This window comes from Nematolebias whitei, chromosome 10 (genome assembly GCF_014905685.2).
Source record: "Nematolebias whitei isolate Nwh7 chromosome 10, NemWhi1, whole genome shotgun sequence".
In the NCBI taxonomy this organism is placed as follows: Eukaryota; Metazoa; Chordata; class Actinopteri; order Cyprinodontiformes; family Rivulidae; genus Nematolebias; species Nematolebias whitei.
Window position 1 is genome coordinate 20034685 of NC_056507.1, and position 17323 is coordinate 20052007.

The 17323-nt window shown below is 38.3% G+C and overlaps 1 protein-coding gene across 1 annotated transcript in view; it reads left to right on the top strand.

Annotated features, from left to right (window-relative positions):
- The window catches only part of srgap1a (SLIT-ROBO Rho GTPase activating protein 1a), a 102300-nt gene that overhangs the window by 20445 nt on the left and 64532 nt on the right, over nt 1–17323 (top strand). The window contains exon 2 of the mRNA XM_037683439.1: nt 14956–15151. Within this exon, the coding sequence (XP_037539367.1) occupies nt 14956–15151 (196 nt within the window). The remainder of the gene's footprint in view (nt 1–14955; nt 15152–17323) is intronic.

The window sequence follows — 17323 nt, forward strand, 5'->3', positions numbered from 1 at the left end:
CGTTCACAAAACAAACTGTACATCTTTTCTAAGTCGTCAGCTTTTCTTCGCAGAACTTTTTCCAGCTATAAAGAGGCCTCTTACTATTTCTGCCTTCCCTCCTTGCTTCATGTGAGTGGGTTAGCAGCACATGCCCTTCCCTCTGGAATTACAGGGCGGGTTCTTCAATAGTAGGGTTGTTCATTTTCTGCCCGTCCAGCTTCACTGCTGGCTCGACCCCATCAAAGGCCCAGAAACCGCACGTCCTGCAAGGTGCTGTTTTGTGGTACAGTTATGGATGGTCAGTGACGAGAAGGGAAACACATGAGCGGCCGATGACGCTATTCTTAGCCGTTTTGTGGATACAGTGCAAGTCGGGCAGGAATGCCTTTTTCACATGTAGGTCTCTCTTTTTGTTTTCTTTCTGTGGGGCGTGGTTGACATCCAAACAGCATAAATACTTCAGGAATTAATCAAATAAAATAAGAATGTGTTTGCGTTACAGATAACAAAAGGCTCTACACATCAGCACGGTGTGTTGAGTTTTAGATGTTAACAGATTATTCAGGATGCGGTTCAGAAAGGTCCGTTCAGAATATTATTTTTCAACATTTTTTTTAATCAGTCTTTTTATTGATTTTGTTGAACGTACAAACAAAAATGAGAACACAAAGAACAACAACAACAACAAAAAAGCCTCCCACACCGGACCAATCACACACACAAATAAACATAACAGGCATTGACAAGTTTTCCACATACAACATAAGACGGCCAAGTGTCCCAAAATCTTTTAACAGAACCCTTCAGGGTATATCTGATTTTTTTTTTCTCCAAATGAATATGATACATCACTTTTCTTATCCAGTAAACATATGCTGGGGGGTGTGGGTCCTTCCAAGTGCTCAAAACAAGGCTGCTGGCCGGACGAGAGCCAAAAGCAATCACATCCTTCTCGTACTTGCAGAAGGACATATCCACAGGACCACCCTGAACAGTGAGATGAACGGTGATGGGTGTACAGTTTTGCCACATATCCTAGAGAAGGTGTCAAAAATAGATTGCCAAAAAGTCTGCAGTTTGGGGCAGGTCCAGAATGTATGCAAGAGTATGGCTGGAGTTTGTTTACAATGATTACATGCGGGGTCCAGGTCAGCTTTGATCTTGGATTGTCTTTGGAACATTTTTCTTTTTTAATGGGGAAATTTCTATTTAGAATTGTGTTCTCTGTTATGTGTTGTCCTAATTGTCATATTTGTGTGCTCAATTGTCCAGCATTCTCTGTATTCTTTCATTCATTTTGTCTGATTCTTTTGTTTTCTCTGCTGTATTTGTCTTTTAATATCATTTTGGAGATTTGTCAACACAAGTTTTATTAAGTGTGCATGTGAAGGACAAAGGCAGGTACTGTATATATGGAGACAAACATCTATGCCATGTTTAATAATCTTACTTGCTCTTTTTATATTGTATTGTTTAACTGCCATATTACTTGGGAAGGGGACTGCGCTTAGCTTTGTTAGGATAAAAAAAAAAGTTTGTTTTTCAGGTGGTTTCTTAAGTCTAAAAACAACAAAGACATTTAATTTTTTTTTCATTCATTCAACCTTTATTTATACAGATTAATCCCATTGAGCCTCTGGAACTCATTTACAAGAGAGACCTGAATATTTAAGAAAGAGTGATGACAACAGTGGACAACAACAACAGCAATAGACAATCATAAAGGATGCATACAAATTCATTATTTTTTTAACAAGTGAAAATAAAATGGTAATTGAAAGGATAATTAAAAGAAAAGTAGTCAAAAAACTGCTAGATTGTACATTTCATATTCCTAAACCTAATGTTTTAGGTTAATATTCCTAACCTAAATGTCCTAAAGGATATGTCATATTCCTAAAACTGAACACATATCCAATGAAATGTCAATTTGAAATTTATTATTGTATGTTTAACAAAAAGAAAATCAGATTGAGAAAATTTCTAATGTCAGAATTGTTGTCTAACAAGAGTCCAGCTCTGCTGACTTCCTTTATTTGTTTGTTTTTGCTTGATATGTTGCCGTTGTCGTTTAGCTTAGGCACTTACACCGAAGCTATTACTGTCTGCAGTCATGACCTCCAACCCCTGATCTTCTCTCGGTGCACGGCGGTGCCACACTGTCCCGATTGTGAAAACATTTAGTCACCCTGAGCCGGCTACATATCCTGCTGGCTCTAGGTCGTGGATCAGGTGTCCCTTGCCTACTGTTCTGCAGAAAAGACATGCACAAAGGCCTTCTACAACGTGTATTGCTCTTTATTGTTCTTTCAGAGTTGGTGTTACTCAAGTCTCTGCCAGCATTCTGTGACAGCAAAAGCAGCACAATAATCTGGCAGATGAAAGCTTGTGTGCATCCGTTCCAGATGTTTCTTCTGCTACACCCCTCTTCGGCGCTCTCCGACCACATAGCATTCATTGTATTGTTACCCCAAAACAAACATCCCAACTGTAAGAGCTGCAGACATGCCCAGCCATGTTTATTGCCTGAGGTTTACAGAGATGAGAATGAGTGTCTGTTTGACATTGGAGCTTTCTTCTCTTCATTTCTCACATCACTAATAAACTCAAAAGAAAAGCACAAAGACACGCAAGATGCAAGGTGATGTGTCATATTTCATTTCGGAAACCTGTCAAAGGTTTTTTTTTTTTTTTTTTTTTTTTTTGATCAAAGTAACCATTTCACTTCAGAGAAGTAAAGGAGTTTTGCCTGAACTAGTTTTCAACATACAAATTAGCTTTATGTTTGTGTCTTTCACACACAAATGTAGGGACTTCCACTGGTTCATTTAGTGCAGCAGACAGCAGCTGGGAACGTTCCAGGGACAAATGAGCAAAGTGGGAGAGGTCTGGCTGGAAGACTTAAAGGGATCAATGTAATTCTTTTTTTTTTTTTTTTTCTCACTCTTAAATTAAATGGCTCACTGTTCTTAAAGCTACTTACACACTTTGGATTTTCTGTTTGGAGACTGTTCGAGTCTAATACTTGAATAGCAGACTTTAGGCTTAAAGTTATGCGTTCAAACTTTTTAACTTTTTTTTTTCCGGGGATAGCGATGTCCGTTGATTGGACACTGGTGGACTTTAGGTGATTTGTAAAGAAACCTTTCAAACAACTAAACTGGTCATTCTAGCATTTTACTTCATAATGTGCTGCCATTTTTATACGCCTGTCAAAGGCAGGAGATATTGTGATATTGTCTCCATATGTCTATACGTCCGTTCTCTTGTCCGCCCCATAACTTCTGATCCACTCAAGATAAATTAATGTAACTTGATACACATATGCATCGTGTCATGTACACGTCACCTCTCCAGCTTCACGGTCAAAGTTACAAATTGAGTTCAAATGTTCAAGGTCTTTGCTTGTCTGGAACATTGCTATAGATTGCTGTATTTCAGTATAATAATTTGTCGACAGGCAAACAACGTGCCGTATGCTGTATTCTTGTTTTATATTGAATTTCTCTACTGTTCTAATGTTTTTTTTATTTTTTTAACCTTTTCTGTTCATATCCTTAAGGTAATAGTGTTGAAGACTGTTAAAGGTAACAGTGTGCAGTATTTTATATTCTTTTTATAATAATATCAAGCTGCTACACACCGTTTTCACTATAGACATTGTTGGGATCAACATAAATATTTCAGGATAGTTTATTGAAATTTTCATAGTAGTAAGTAGGGCTGGGATATACTGCATAACGAATATACTTTATGTATCGCAAGATTTTCTATTTACGATGGTTTAAATGGCTCCATCACAAGCAGAGTATTATTAGACGTGAAAAACCGTGTAGTTCTTTTTCTTTCGTCTGCGCCTCCAACTTCACACAACCCCCTCCTTCTCCCTCTTTTCAAACCCAGTCCCTCACCTGCACGCAACCCCCACCTCATGCTTCTCCAGGTGTGTGTGTGTGTGTGTGTGTGTGTGTGTGTGTGGTAACACAAGTAAAAGAGGAGAGCAGCTTAGCTGATGTGCAAAAAGAAAAAAAACAATGGCTGTTATTTGGCAATGGTTTGGATTTACATTATCAGATGAGCAGCAGAAAAATGTAGGGATGCACAATATTGGATTTCTGGCCGATATCCGATATGCCGATATGTTAAAACTTATTCGGCTGATAACCGATGCTGATGCCGATATTTTATATACGTTCCTTTTGTCAGAACATAGCCTCTTATTTAGGCTTATTTGCTACAAAAATTGTGTAACAGCTGTAAGAGCTGGTGACATATATTCAGTAACAGCCATATGATATGCATAGCACTTTAACTTATGTTAAATGCAAATTGTTAAATATTATTTATTAGCATTAGTCACCTGTGATGCTGTCTCACTTGTGGAGGCTTGTTCCAGGTTCTTAGCTGCAGTGTGGGATCCTCTGCACTTCTGTGCATGAAGGACAGCCTTTATAAGATCAAAGTTGTTGCCTATCCATTGTGCCGTAACACTAATCATGCTAACGGGGCTAACACGACGTCCAAATGTCTGTGGTAAAACTCACCCAACAACTCGTGCTATCGGGTATTAGTGTCTCAATGATGTCGGGAATGACGGCTTGTAACTCGGGTAACGTTACGTCGTAAAAATATCTCCAACTGGGGACGATGTAGTGAGGCTCATTGTAGTCCATAAAACTTCGGAATCTGCCATCCTCACCAACAAAAAATTAAACTTCCACTCCGCCGACATTTTGAATTTTCCTCTCTGCCATGACATCGGGTAGGCGCACGTTATGTCATCACGTTGCATCACGTTGTGCTGCCGCTGCAACGTCATCACGTTGTGCTGCCGCTGCAGGCAAAAACAGCGTCTTTTATATCGGCGAGTTATTTTGATGGAATGGCCGATGTCCGATATTGAACTTTAACGCTAATATCGGCCGATACCAATACTATGCCGATAATATCGTGCATACCTAGAAAAATGTTTTTTGTAGACAATCCCGATAACAAGTCTCAACAAAAGGTCAGAACTAGAAATCTTTTTCACCATTTAAAACAGTTCTATTAAGTTATAAGCCGCAGCTCCGACTATGTTTTCAGACTCCTTTCCTGAGACAAACCACGGGTCAAAACTCATTTATTAGCCGTGCTGCGCCTTATGAGAGGAACAGTGAGAGATGCCGCAACATCAATAAATCAGCAGCTTATCATATCGAAGACACGGTTAAGGACGGTGTCTTCAGAGATGCCTCACGTGTTGCTTCACACACGTTTATTAACGTGAAGGCAGCGCAGCTGTAGAGGATTATTATTTAATATATGTACTGTGAATAGTTTATTTTTTTAGACATTTAGTAGAGTTACAGCTGTTTGTTAATAAATGTGCCTGTGTGACAATTGGGACAAAGCTTTGGCTCAGAATATATATTTTTGTTATTACTTTATGGAAAGAAAAAAATATTAATTAATTCAACCTTTTTTTTTTAATCCAGGTTGAGCCTCGGGACTCATTTACAAGAGAGACCTGTTTTTAACAAATAAAGGTGACAACAGTAGACAATCATAAAAAAAGTGTATGAATTGAAAAAATAAATGGAAGAAAATGATATTAACAAAACAAAAACAGCTACATTATAAAGCGATGTAAAATACTAAAAACAGGAACATGTCTGCATTGGTTTGAGCCATGAACTCAGCAGTTGTTTGAATATTGAGATATATATCGTATATCGCGATTTATCTAAAAAATATCGAGATATTAATTTTGGTCCATATCTTGCAGTCCTAGTAGTAAGTACTCGTATTTTTTTTTCCAAGGGATCCATGTAGACATTTGTACAAAAGCTGGGTTTTAATCAATGTTTTTGATTCTCATTTTACAGTTTTTGTATGAAAAATTGCTTCTGGTGGGGTTTGTTCTGTATGGACATAATAGTAACTATTTGATTACATGAGCTACTTGCAGTTTTTTTTGGCACCACACTACAGACATGACCAATTTTTGCACAGATTAAATAAATACATAAATAAACAAAGCATACCCAGTTAAAAGGAGAACATTTTTATTCTGTTTCTCTTTCCTGTATGGCTGACAGAAATGGCTTTGTTTCACTGCTCTTTGGTAACAGCTGCTGTTTTAAATGTGCTTTATAAATAAAGTTGACTTGACTTCCAAGTTTTGTTTCAGTTTGAAAGTGCCCCTAAACACCGCCATGCCCAACTTATTTTAACTATTTGCTGACACTATGAAGAAGAGTTTATTCACTCCAAACCAGGTAATGGACGCAAGCCTAAACATTTTTGCGTTTGAAGTAAAATTCCAACAGTACACTATAAATTTGACTTGTCCTTGAGTTTCTGACAGCTATATGTGCAAAAGGAAATGTGTTCCAAGCAGATATACATTTGGTTGAGATTTGGACTTGTTTCTATCACTGTGTCGTCATCATGAGGTATTGTTACTGCTGTGAATCCACAAGATAGAGAACAAAAGCAAAGTTGAACTTTTCAGTACTTGAACCTCTTTTGTAAATTGGGTAAAAAAAAAGAAAGAAAGTTATAACGAAAACCAAAGGCATACTCAAGCACGTGCACACACGCACGCAAGCAAGCATCCAGCCTCTCTAATCTCACCCAGTTTAGTTGCACAGTCCACAGCACCTGACTGGAGTCCAGGTCAAAGAAAATGTCTCGATGTTAAAGAGCAGCTGAACAAACATCTGTGCCTCCAAGATGTGCTTTAGTCACCCGTCATGGAGCTCCACATTCCTGTATTTCTTTTGGATCAAATTGATGGTCCTTGCTGGCCACCGTAAAGCCAGCAGGGATTGATCTCTCTCCCACTCGGGCCTCTCATCTGTGGGCGAGTTGCCTTAGCGACTGTGGCTTTTGGCTCATGAGCCATTTAGAAAAGATGACTCTTAATGACCGAGGTTATTTAATTTCACTGATTGAGAATTGCACACTTGAATTTAGCCTCGTTTAATGGAACCTGCAGAGACTGAAGTGTTTGTTTTGCTCATTTAAAATCCTCTATTCAGAAATGAATTACTTAACAAAAAAGTTTTTAGTGCGTATTTATATTTTAAATGTTTGTAGTATGTGGCTCCTCCGACTGATGAAGTCCTTTGGATGATGGACGAAACATTTCAACAAAACAAAGAAACCATCCAGAGGATCTGACTTAATTTTGTAGGATTTTTTAAATTTTTTACCTGGATTATTAAGCCTGAACTTTGATGTTCTGAACCACTTTGGCTATGGCTGCCTCAGAGGAGTTGATGGGGGAGAGGGTGGACTCCAGAAACCATCTTATCACCATAAAGCTTGTTGGCCCACTATGTGAGTAAGCCATTTATGGGACTGAGTTTGTTTGTGGCTCCTCAGACTGATGAAGTCCTTTGGATGAAGGACGAACTGTTTCAACAAAATAACGAAACCGTCCAGAGGACCTGACTTAAATTTTTTTGGATTTTTAACCTGGATTATTGCGCATGATCTTTGATGTTTCTAGTATATCTTTGCTTTATACTCTTAAAAATACTGAACAATTAGATCTGTGAACTCTTTGGGTTAAATACTCATAATATTCTAGATCTGAAATGGCACAACTCATATTCTAACCACTAATGCATTTCATGAGTGTATCTTGTTTTTTTTTTTAATCATCTGTACTTCTTGTACTCTAATAAGCCACAGTGATAATGAAAACCATGAGTTGTGCTTTTGAATAAAATAATCTTTTGTTGCAAGGTTTTTAAAGAGAAAAGAAGCCATTTATTTAAGGCGGAGCTGTACCAATTTCAAAAACTAAATAGCACAAATTGTAGGAGTTGGGTTCAATGAGTGTTTAGTGTAGTAAAAAAAAACCTGAAAAGTTAGTAATGTTGGTTCTGCTCATTGTTTTGAAGAGGCAGAGTATCATGGGCAGACATGTTTTTATTCTTCATTCCAACTTCACAGCCACTCATTGGATCACAGGAGCCTATAGTACTTCTATTGGACGCCTCCTTGTGGTTTTGGAAGCTGCTAAGATGTCTGTCACATGTTGTAATGGAGACCGCATTGCCAGTTCTGTAATATTTTGAGATAAAATGCTTTAGCAGAACTGGCAGCATGCTGTGTGTAATTTGGCTGTGCTTGAAGCAGAAGTTGGATGGAATCTGTTTAAGCATTTTGGCAAGTCTCTTTTACTGTACACCAGCCTGGGCTGTTGATCAAGCTGCAGCATGTTCCCAACTGTTACAAGTGTCCAAAAACAAGATTTGTGTCTTTTATTATGTGTTTATCATAAAGAGAGTCTGACTTGTTGGTTTGAAGACAACTTGAATAGTCTTGTGCAATGTTATCCCAGTAAAAACAGAATCTTAGACGAACATATTTACACATATTTGCCCATAAATTGGATGGGGTTGTTCGTCCAACAATGCATGCTATGTGGTGGTGTAGATTGGCTTTTAATCCATCCACCGGTCATTGCATAGGTTTTGCATCCCAAGACTATTGTGGTGCAGAGTTGTTTTCTAAGTTAACTGTACATGACTATCTGTGTCATGACTTATTTTTATTTTTATTTTCTGATGATTAGGCAGCTAAATGCAGAATATTTGCCCTTCTGTGAGAATATGAGGGTGTTGCAGAGACCAAAATGTAGACCAACTGACTTGATCAGCTCGTGCAAAAGGAGGATGCTGTATATATATATTTAGTTACCAATTGTGAGCACAACTGCAAATAAGACAAATTGACAAACTAAACTATTTAATGACTTTTTATTGAAAATTTAAAATATATTTCCATCCATCTATCCATCCATCCATCCATCCATCCAATAGTCCATCCATCCATCCATCCATCCATCCATCCATCCATCCATCCATCCATCCAATAGTCCATCCATCCATCCAATAGTCTATCCAGCCAATGGTCCATCTATCCATCTAACCAATAGTCCAGCCATCCATCAATCATCCATTCATAATAGTCCATCCATTCAACCAATAGTCCATCCATCTAACCAGTAGTGCATCCATCCAAACAATAGTCCATCCATCCAATCATCCAATCGTCCATCCTAAACATTGTTTATGACATTGAGTCATCCATCCATTCATCTTTACCCGCTTCTTCCTTTTTGGGTCGCGGCAGTCACTGATGCCCATATCCAGCTATCACTGTGCCAGAGGTGGGTACACCCTGGACAGGTCTCCAGTCCATCACAGGGACACATAGACAAACAACCGTTCATTCATTCACTCACACCTAGGGACAATTTAGAGTTACCAGTCAGCCTAACATGCATGTTTTGGGTCTATAGAAGGAAACCAGAGAACCGGCAGAGTTCAGTCAAATTTATAAAAATGGCAAACATATTTTATGTATTTCTTTTAATTTTACTGCATGGATAAAAAATCCTTTAGTATAATGTTTGCCATATGAAATATATTTGCCAAAGAGGAAAACTTGCAAATTATACTTGTGTTAAAATGAAGTGTAGAGACTTGTCTTATCAATCCACACAAACTGTCAGAAGATTACATGCTACAGACACTGAGCTCTGTCCTCCATGTGGTCCTGCTCAGCTGTAATGAAAAGCTTGTGTCCTGTTTGGAACTCATTGGCCCCATACGATGACATTCATCCCATCTTGTATCCTGTCTTAAGGAGAGGCAAAGTGAACCCCTACCCACAAAACTTACAGTTCCAAAATCTAGATGCGAAGCAGATGGTGAGGCCAGGCAGCCTCCTGTATCCTGCCTCCCCATGCCTCAGCCGCTGTTTCAGGGGCAGCTGATGAGCTGCTCTGCTTGTGTAAATGCAGCTCTGGGACTGATGAGGTACTCCATGCCTCAAATTGCTGTTGGTGGAAATCGTAATCAGTTGAAAGAAACGGTACATTACCCACAAAGAAATAATGGAAGCATGTCACAAGAATGACACCACATTTCAGACCGATGGATTCAAAGCAAATAGAATTCTATTTGGGGTGAGAAATAAAACAAAATGTTCTTTCTTTATCTTTCTGGCATCGCCATGCTTTTTTTTTTTTTTTAAACCAAGGCCTAGTTTCACTCTCAGCATCTACTCCGTGGGTCAGTACTCCTCTTGCTTACAAAGCACTTCCTTTGACAATTGAACAAACCTATTTGGTAAATTAGAATGCATTCTAGCAACTTTGAACACATTTGTTCCAATGAATGGGTTTATGGGAAGTGTGCATCCCCCTTTGGAGTTTTTGGTTATCAAGTTGTTGAGGAAATAAACATTCTGACATTAAGTCAGCTAGAATTGTTACTGCTTTTAATGTCCAATTATGCAATCATGTGTTAAATGACTGCTTGTGTGCTTGTCGCTGAGGGAAATTGAATGACTAAATGTATATGTTACCTTCAAACATTTATGAAGGCAGTTACAGATTACGTTGATGCCCCTTGCATCACAAACTCACATTACTACTATCTGTGCAGCACTGAGGTCTCCATGTTTACTGTACACAACAGAATAGTTGGAATGCACTACGTAACAGTAGAACGTTTGCTTGGACAAGATGATGGTTCTAGCTATGGAGAACCCTTGAATTATTATGGTTCCAGGTTGAAAAGCATTCAGGGGTCCGTTGGCAGCTTCAGATTTTTCAATTTGATTTGTAACTAAAAAGTTTGTATAGCTGCTTTAAGGAGATTGTACAGAAACATTCATTATGGTTTTAGTTGTCCAAGTTACTGGCTGACCCAGTCAACATGTGGTGATGAGCTAAAACCCCCAGAAGAACAAGATTAGGGATTTATGTCCTTTGGTTTGTTGGTGCTAGCATGCATCTGCCCACATTAAAGCACATAAAAATAAAATAATAATTTTCATGGGATTTCCTCTTATAAAAAAAAATCTTGGTTAACTTGCAGATGATAAAGAAATGAAATTTCTAAAACCCTACATTGCATTGAACAGAATGTTTTGCTTTATCTGGTTTTAAACTAACTACTAAAAAAATCTATAATTTTCCTCTGAAAATGTGCAGTTTGTTAACTTTGCATCATGTTGAAGTTAAAAAATATTATTTTCCACACTTAAATTGCACTTTGTAACAATATATTTTTTTTTATAAAAGTGAACTTTGATCCAACCATTATTTAAACAGGTAACCCCATGGCTTGAAGAAACTTCTTTTACTAATGCCACAAGATGACACTTTCAGGCTGTACTTTCTTTAAAAGTGTCTAATTTGCAAATATCTCGATGTAGAGTTTTTGAATTTTTGTGTGGACAAATTTACCACTTAAAAAATGTCATATACTGTGTAGTCCCTCAATACTTTGCGGTTCAACTTTCGCGGACTCACTCTTTTGCGGGTTTTCAATGTAAGATTGTACACAACACACCATTGGTATGGTGAAAGACAGCCCCCAGCTTCGCCCCGTCCTTTCTCTTTCTGAGGCTCATGTCTGCTCTGCTGTGACAGACAGCCTCAGAAAGAGAAAGTAGGGACAGGGTGGGGTCTTTCTTTCCCCATCGTTACTGCTCAGGGAGCAGAGAGAGAGAGAGTGGCTTTGTGTGGCTCGCTCAGGTATAAGACGGACCCCCCTCCTTTCTCTTTCTGAAGCTGTGTGTCTGTGCTACTGTGACATACAGCCTCAGAAAGAGAAAGGAGGGGATGGGGTGGGGTCTGTCCCCATCGCTACTGCTCAGGGAGCAGAGAGAGAGAGAGAGTGTGGCAGTTTGCGGCTCGCTCAGGTATAAGACAGACCCCCCCTGCCCCCTCCTTTCTCTTTCTGAGTCAGCAGACAGCAGAGTAGAGACACGTAACAGGCGGGCGCGCAAAAGACAACCTCAGAAAAAGGAGGGGGCGGAGGGGTCTGTTTTATACCTGAGTGAGCTGCACGAGTGGCATGAATTATTTCAAATAATCTAGCGCGACCTGAACTGAGCCTTTCTCTCTTTCACCGTGCTCTTTTAGAGCTTTTAGAGAGTTTAGAACATTGAAAGAATGTGGGAAGGGTTTATAAAGCCTTAAAATATATTTAAATACTAAAATAAATATAACATCCCTACTTTGCGGATTTTCACCTATCGCGGAGAGGTGTGGAACGTTGGAACCCCTGCGATAAGTGAGGGACTACTGTATAATAAAGTATAACCCTGAAGATGGAGGGACAAGGCTAGTTTTTGTATTTTGAATATAATTGTGATCATTTAGCTGAGTTGCCCTTGTTGACCTGTTTAAAGCATTTAGCATTTATAACAAAACAACTTTATATTAATGTATCATGGCTCATAAATGCTTCCAAGATAAATGGTAATATAAAGTGACTGGAGTTTGAATTTACTTCCTCATGATACAATTAGTTTGATAGCACAAACAATAAAACAGAAATCAGAAGAGCTGCTTTGTTACAATTCAGACTATGACATATTGTTGTTGACAAATGATGTTGCTCTCACCATGTGGGCGGCCATCATGTGGAAAAAATATATTAGGAAGGAAATCATTTTCAATGAGCAAACATCAACCATATGTGGATGCAGGGCTAAAACTGAGCAAAAAAAATAAAATAAATAGGTGTATGTTTGTTTAAATGTAGTCACAGATTAAAATTTCTTGTAATGAAACGTAAATGTTCCCTAGCACCCAACCCGTACTGTCCTCTGACAGCTGGTGGCCTTCCAATGTGAATTTACAGACATGTCAGCTTAGAGCTACATCTCCTATTGTCAGTGCTTGACTTGGAAAATGAATGATTTAATGAGTTTTCCTGTTCAGTCATGAGTGTAATTGACTCAAATGATCCAGTTCCCTTCTTGGATCAAAGCCACAGCGGTGTTGTTTTAATCCCCCCCCCCTCCTCTGGAGATGGGAGCAGTAAGGTTTTACCTTTTCATTGGAAAACCTGGACTCAGATGCACTGTGGTTGGGCTTCAAGTCACTCCTCTTTAAAGGTTGACAGTTGCCTGAAGTTTTTTTTATATTAAAGTTTTGAGTTTCTAATTTTGGTCAAGACTTTTAATTGGCTGTTGAGATCCCACTTTTCACATTCTTGACAGGGCTTGTATTTGATTTGAAGTATTACAATAAATATTCACATTCTGTTTTGCCTTTATTTTATTTTTTAGAACTGGTGCAATTGTTTTAATGCTTGGAAATGGAAGTGAATGATTTGAACAACCGATGGACCTTTATAGGCTTCTTCCTGCTTCACTGAGCAGCTGATTGGCCATTAAGTAGCTTGATTGACTATCTCTAAAACGCCTTTTAAGGAAATCTTTGTTTTGCAGCACTTGTATTGCCTTTTAATTGACTCATTAAATAATTATGTTTTGCTTTAGTCCGCTTCACTTTAATATGAATAATGCCAAGCAAGAGTTCTACTACTAAAGTTCTCTTTGCTCTGGTTCAATCACTGGATTAGTCATGAAAGATGCAAACAAATTAACAGCACTCATCATCTGTTAATGTGCATCACTTGATCACTTCAATGTGACGACTTCTCAACAGAGATGCATTTGTTGACGGTTGACATTTAAAAGTTTTTTTTGTTAATTGTGCAATTGAATTGTAATTTTTTGTGCAACTCCACACATCGTATTTGTAAAAAATTGAATAACCTAAATGCATTGTTTTGCATTTTTCTTACAACAGTCGAGTTGCAGCAGTGTAATGATCACCACTTGTTTTCCTGCAGTCTTAAAAAAATGGAAAGAACTCAACCCGAGGTCTTGACTTTAGACGGCTCAGGTTGTTTGAGCAGGTAGTGATACTATCAAGGGTCAGACTGAAAGAGATTTATAATTAATACCATCTGAAATGTAAGGAAAGCTAATTGCTAACCATATTTTCTTCAGTCTGTCAAACAATCTATATATTGTTTTAAATCCGTTAAGCAACTTAGTTTGTTTATTACTCTATATTTCAGATACATTTTCAGCTCCTTGCTTTAGTTGTAGCTCCTCCACCTTGTCAGTTTTCCGTAAGTAATCCGATCACACAGTTGAACTGTCCCAGCAGCTTAGTTTCTCAGTCGAGTGTAACTCAAGTCAGAACATGTGAACTTCAGTCAGACCAGAACTGTTCAGTTTATTCAGCAGCGATGTGACGCCACACAACTGATGCTTCAGACTCGTTAAGTTTTAAAGCTTTTAATCAGTAGCCCTTTAGCAGTGCTTTAATATGCATGTCAAATTGTTTCTTTTATACGTTCAGTACATGATAAAGTTAGTCATGCATTAGGTTTGTGCAACAATAAATACACACTAACAAACTACAGGCTGTCATAGATATTATGACATTTTGTAAGTTGTATAAATTGTTTGCAAAGATATGCAGAAACCTTTAGCACCATCTTCAAAATAAAAGATTATGTATCTCAGTGGCGTCTCTTTTTTTCTAGATTACCTCGTTAATCTGTTTCCTCTGCTAAAGACAACTAACTCGGACTACTTTCCTTAGGGGGAATCAATTATCTCAAGCCTGAGGAAGATGGAACGTGCAGAAGAAACAAGAGTGTGCATCTGTAAGACTTCAGTTCTTTTAAACAAGAAACTGAAATGAAGGGTGCTCTTAAGAAAATAACTTAGATGGTATCTTATGACATGACTTGTTTAAGAGAGGCCTTTAAAATAAAATAAGCACATACATCTGTATGAGCCCCCAGGTTTGGTCTTTAACTCTTCTTGATGGGAAACCGGTTCTACCCATTCGGTGTTTTCTTCCAGTTTTAATGAAACACTCGAGACCAGTTTTGTCAACACTGCCAGCTTCCTTAAAAGCATCAAGGAGACTTGTATTGGGATAATGAGCTGCTTTGGCCTGTTCAATAATTCTCTTGTGCCAAAATGACCCATACTGTTAATTATTTCAGTTGCTTTTTTATATACAGAACTTTTTAACAGTTGTGCTTCTTGGAGGATGTTTTTGCTGCTTTTAACATTCTCCATAGAAACACCACTCAGACTTTAGCTTCTTCCTAAAGTGTCTTTGTCGTCGTGTGTCTTCAGAGATCAGAGCCCAGCTGGTGGAGCAGCAGAAATGTTTGGACCAGCAGACAGAAATGCGAGTCCAGCTGCTGCAGGACCTTCAGGACTTCTTCAGAAAGAAGGCAGAAATTGAGCTGGAGTACTCCAGGAACCTGGAGAAGCTGGCCGAACGCTTCATGGCCAAGACCCGGAGCACCAAGGATCACCAGCAGTACAAGTGAGGAGATGTCTTCCTGTTTTTCTGCTCTCAGTCCATTCCTGTCATTAAAGATGAAAAAAATTTTTTTTTACCACATCTGTGGGGAAAAAAGTTGAATTTGGCACCTATTTATGTGTAAATGTAGTAGTTTTTATGGGGGATAGTGCCCTGAAGTGGGCATGCTTATATGTTACAAGCAAAAACCATGCTACAAGTTTTATTGCACATTTAGAAAGCTGAAGACTATCCAAGCTTTTTGCATTTTGACTGTTTCAATATTGCCCAGTGTTTTTTTTTATTAAATTTTTTTAAATGATCAATCTTTAAAAATTTGACTGCGGTAACAACGCAAAATCAGAACTGCGGAGTGTGTTGCTAATACATTCAAAACAAGTGATAATAATGCATTTGCATCAGAAATCATGTCTTTAGTTTTCACTCTAATCTTGTGTGTGTGTTCAAATTTTACTAAAACTTCACTGAAGTCCAACTGAATGAACTTGAAACAACAAAAACAAACGACATAAATTCAAGTAAAACTTAAGCAGTAAGGTCAAGGGTACCATGCACGACCTGTGCTTTATATAGACTTAATTAATGGCCATTATATAGATGGCTTTTGGAGCTTCAAGTTGTAAGAAAATGCATAGTCAGCAACCCCCTTGAAAATTTCAGTTTTGTCCAGTATGAAGATAATTTATGTGTTTAGGGTGGGACAGCCTCTGCGTTTGACTCTATAAAGTCATGAGGGGGAATGCTGGCCAAGTCTTTTTACTTCAAACAGACTAAAGTGTAAGAACTCCAATTACTACTCACTGGCCAGTCATAGGGTAGATGCTTTTTTGTCTGGTTTTTGCATTTAGACACAAATTCATCTACATAAATCATGTGCTGAGTTTCTATTTCACTTTACTATAAAAGTTACAAGAATAAACTAAACCTTAAATTTAATTTGAAATAGATTAGCCCAGCTGTGGAGGTGTATGAAAGTGGGATAAAGTTAAATTAGATGCGTAAGCAGACTGGTAATGTTCCCTTTATTATTTTTCCCCTTATTTTTTGTTCTTTTTTCCTTCCTCTTTCTATAATCTAACACATAAGTATGCTCATGAAAAACTAGACTTTAAAGTCATAGAAGGAAGAAAAATAAAATAGAAGTTTGCCCTCGTTGTCGGTTACCTGAACTCCATCTGAAACCTGAATGTCTCTAACATCTGTGTGCTCCTGTCTATAACCAGCAGAGAGACTCCATAAAGGCTCTGAGGTTTTCATTGCGTGATGTACTGTCTCGTCACCACATTCACAGGGTCAACGTTTGGCAAGTTGCTATGAACACATTTCTTGAGTAAATATAGGACATTTGGAAAAACATTGAAAACCTTCCATTGTGTTTTAAATCATGCCCCCTCCCCCCCCTTTTTTTTGGTCCTCACATAAAAGACACAGTAAGTCCTTGATATTCTCTGGAGTTATTTTCTTTTTGGCTGATTTGTGTGTGAAAAGGAGTATTTTTATGTATCGTCAAGCTAGTTTCCATATGACAAATTCCCATCACATAACAGCAAAATGCAAAAAGTGGTATTAAAATGAGCAGCTAAAGGTGGCGATTAGTCTAGAGCGGCTGCATTTAAAAATGGCTACTACGGCATCTCATCAAGCTGACCAGAAGTTTATTTTCTTTAAAAACTTTGCTTTAAAAATTGTGCTTTGATTTGCGCCATTTGTGCCATGTGTGTTTTTTGGGACTGTTCTCACTTCTTGATAAACACGTAATTGCTCCTCACATGGGTGTTTGTTTAAACTGCAGCTAGGTAACAAGGTGAAACACAGGTGGAGGTTGGTGCAGTCTATACCATTGTGAGCCCACATTCTCTTTTAATTACCCATCATGCTGACGGAGCTGCGTAATCTTGATATCGCAGTGCCCTGTTTTCTGTTAGCCATAATGTCTCTGGTGTTGCTGTGAAACTGAATTGTTGCTGTTGGAAGGCAGAAAAGAAGATAGATAGCTAGACAACTTTATTAATCCACAGAGGAGAAAATATGTTGTTACATCAGTGGGAACAACACAGTGTAAAACAGGTGCAAAACAACACACTGCAAGACAGACAGGTGCAAAATAACACACTGTAAGACAGACAGGTGCAAAACAACACACAGCAAGACAGACAGGTGCAAAACAACACACTG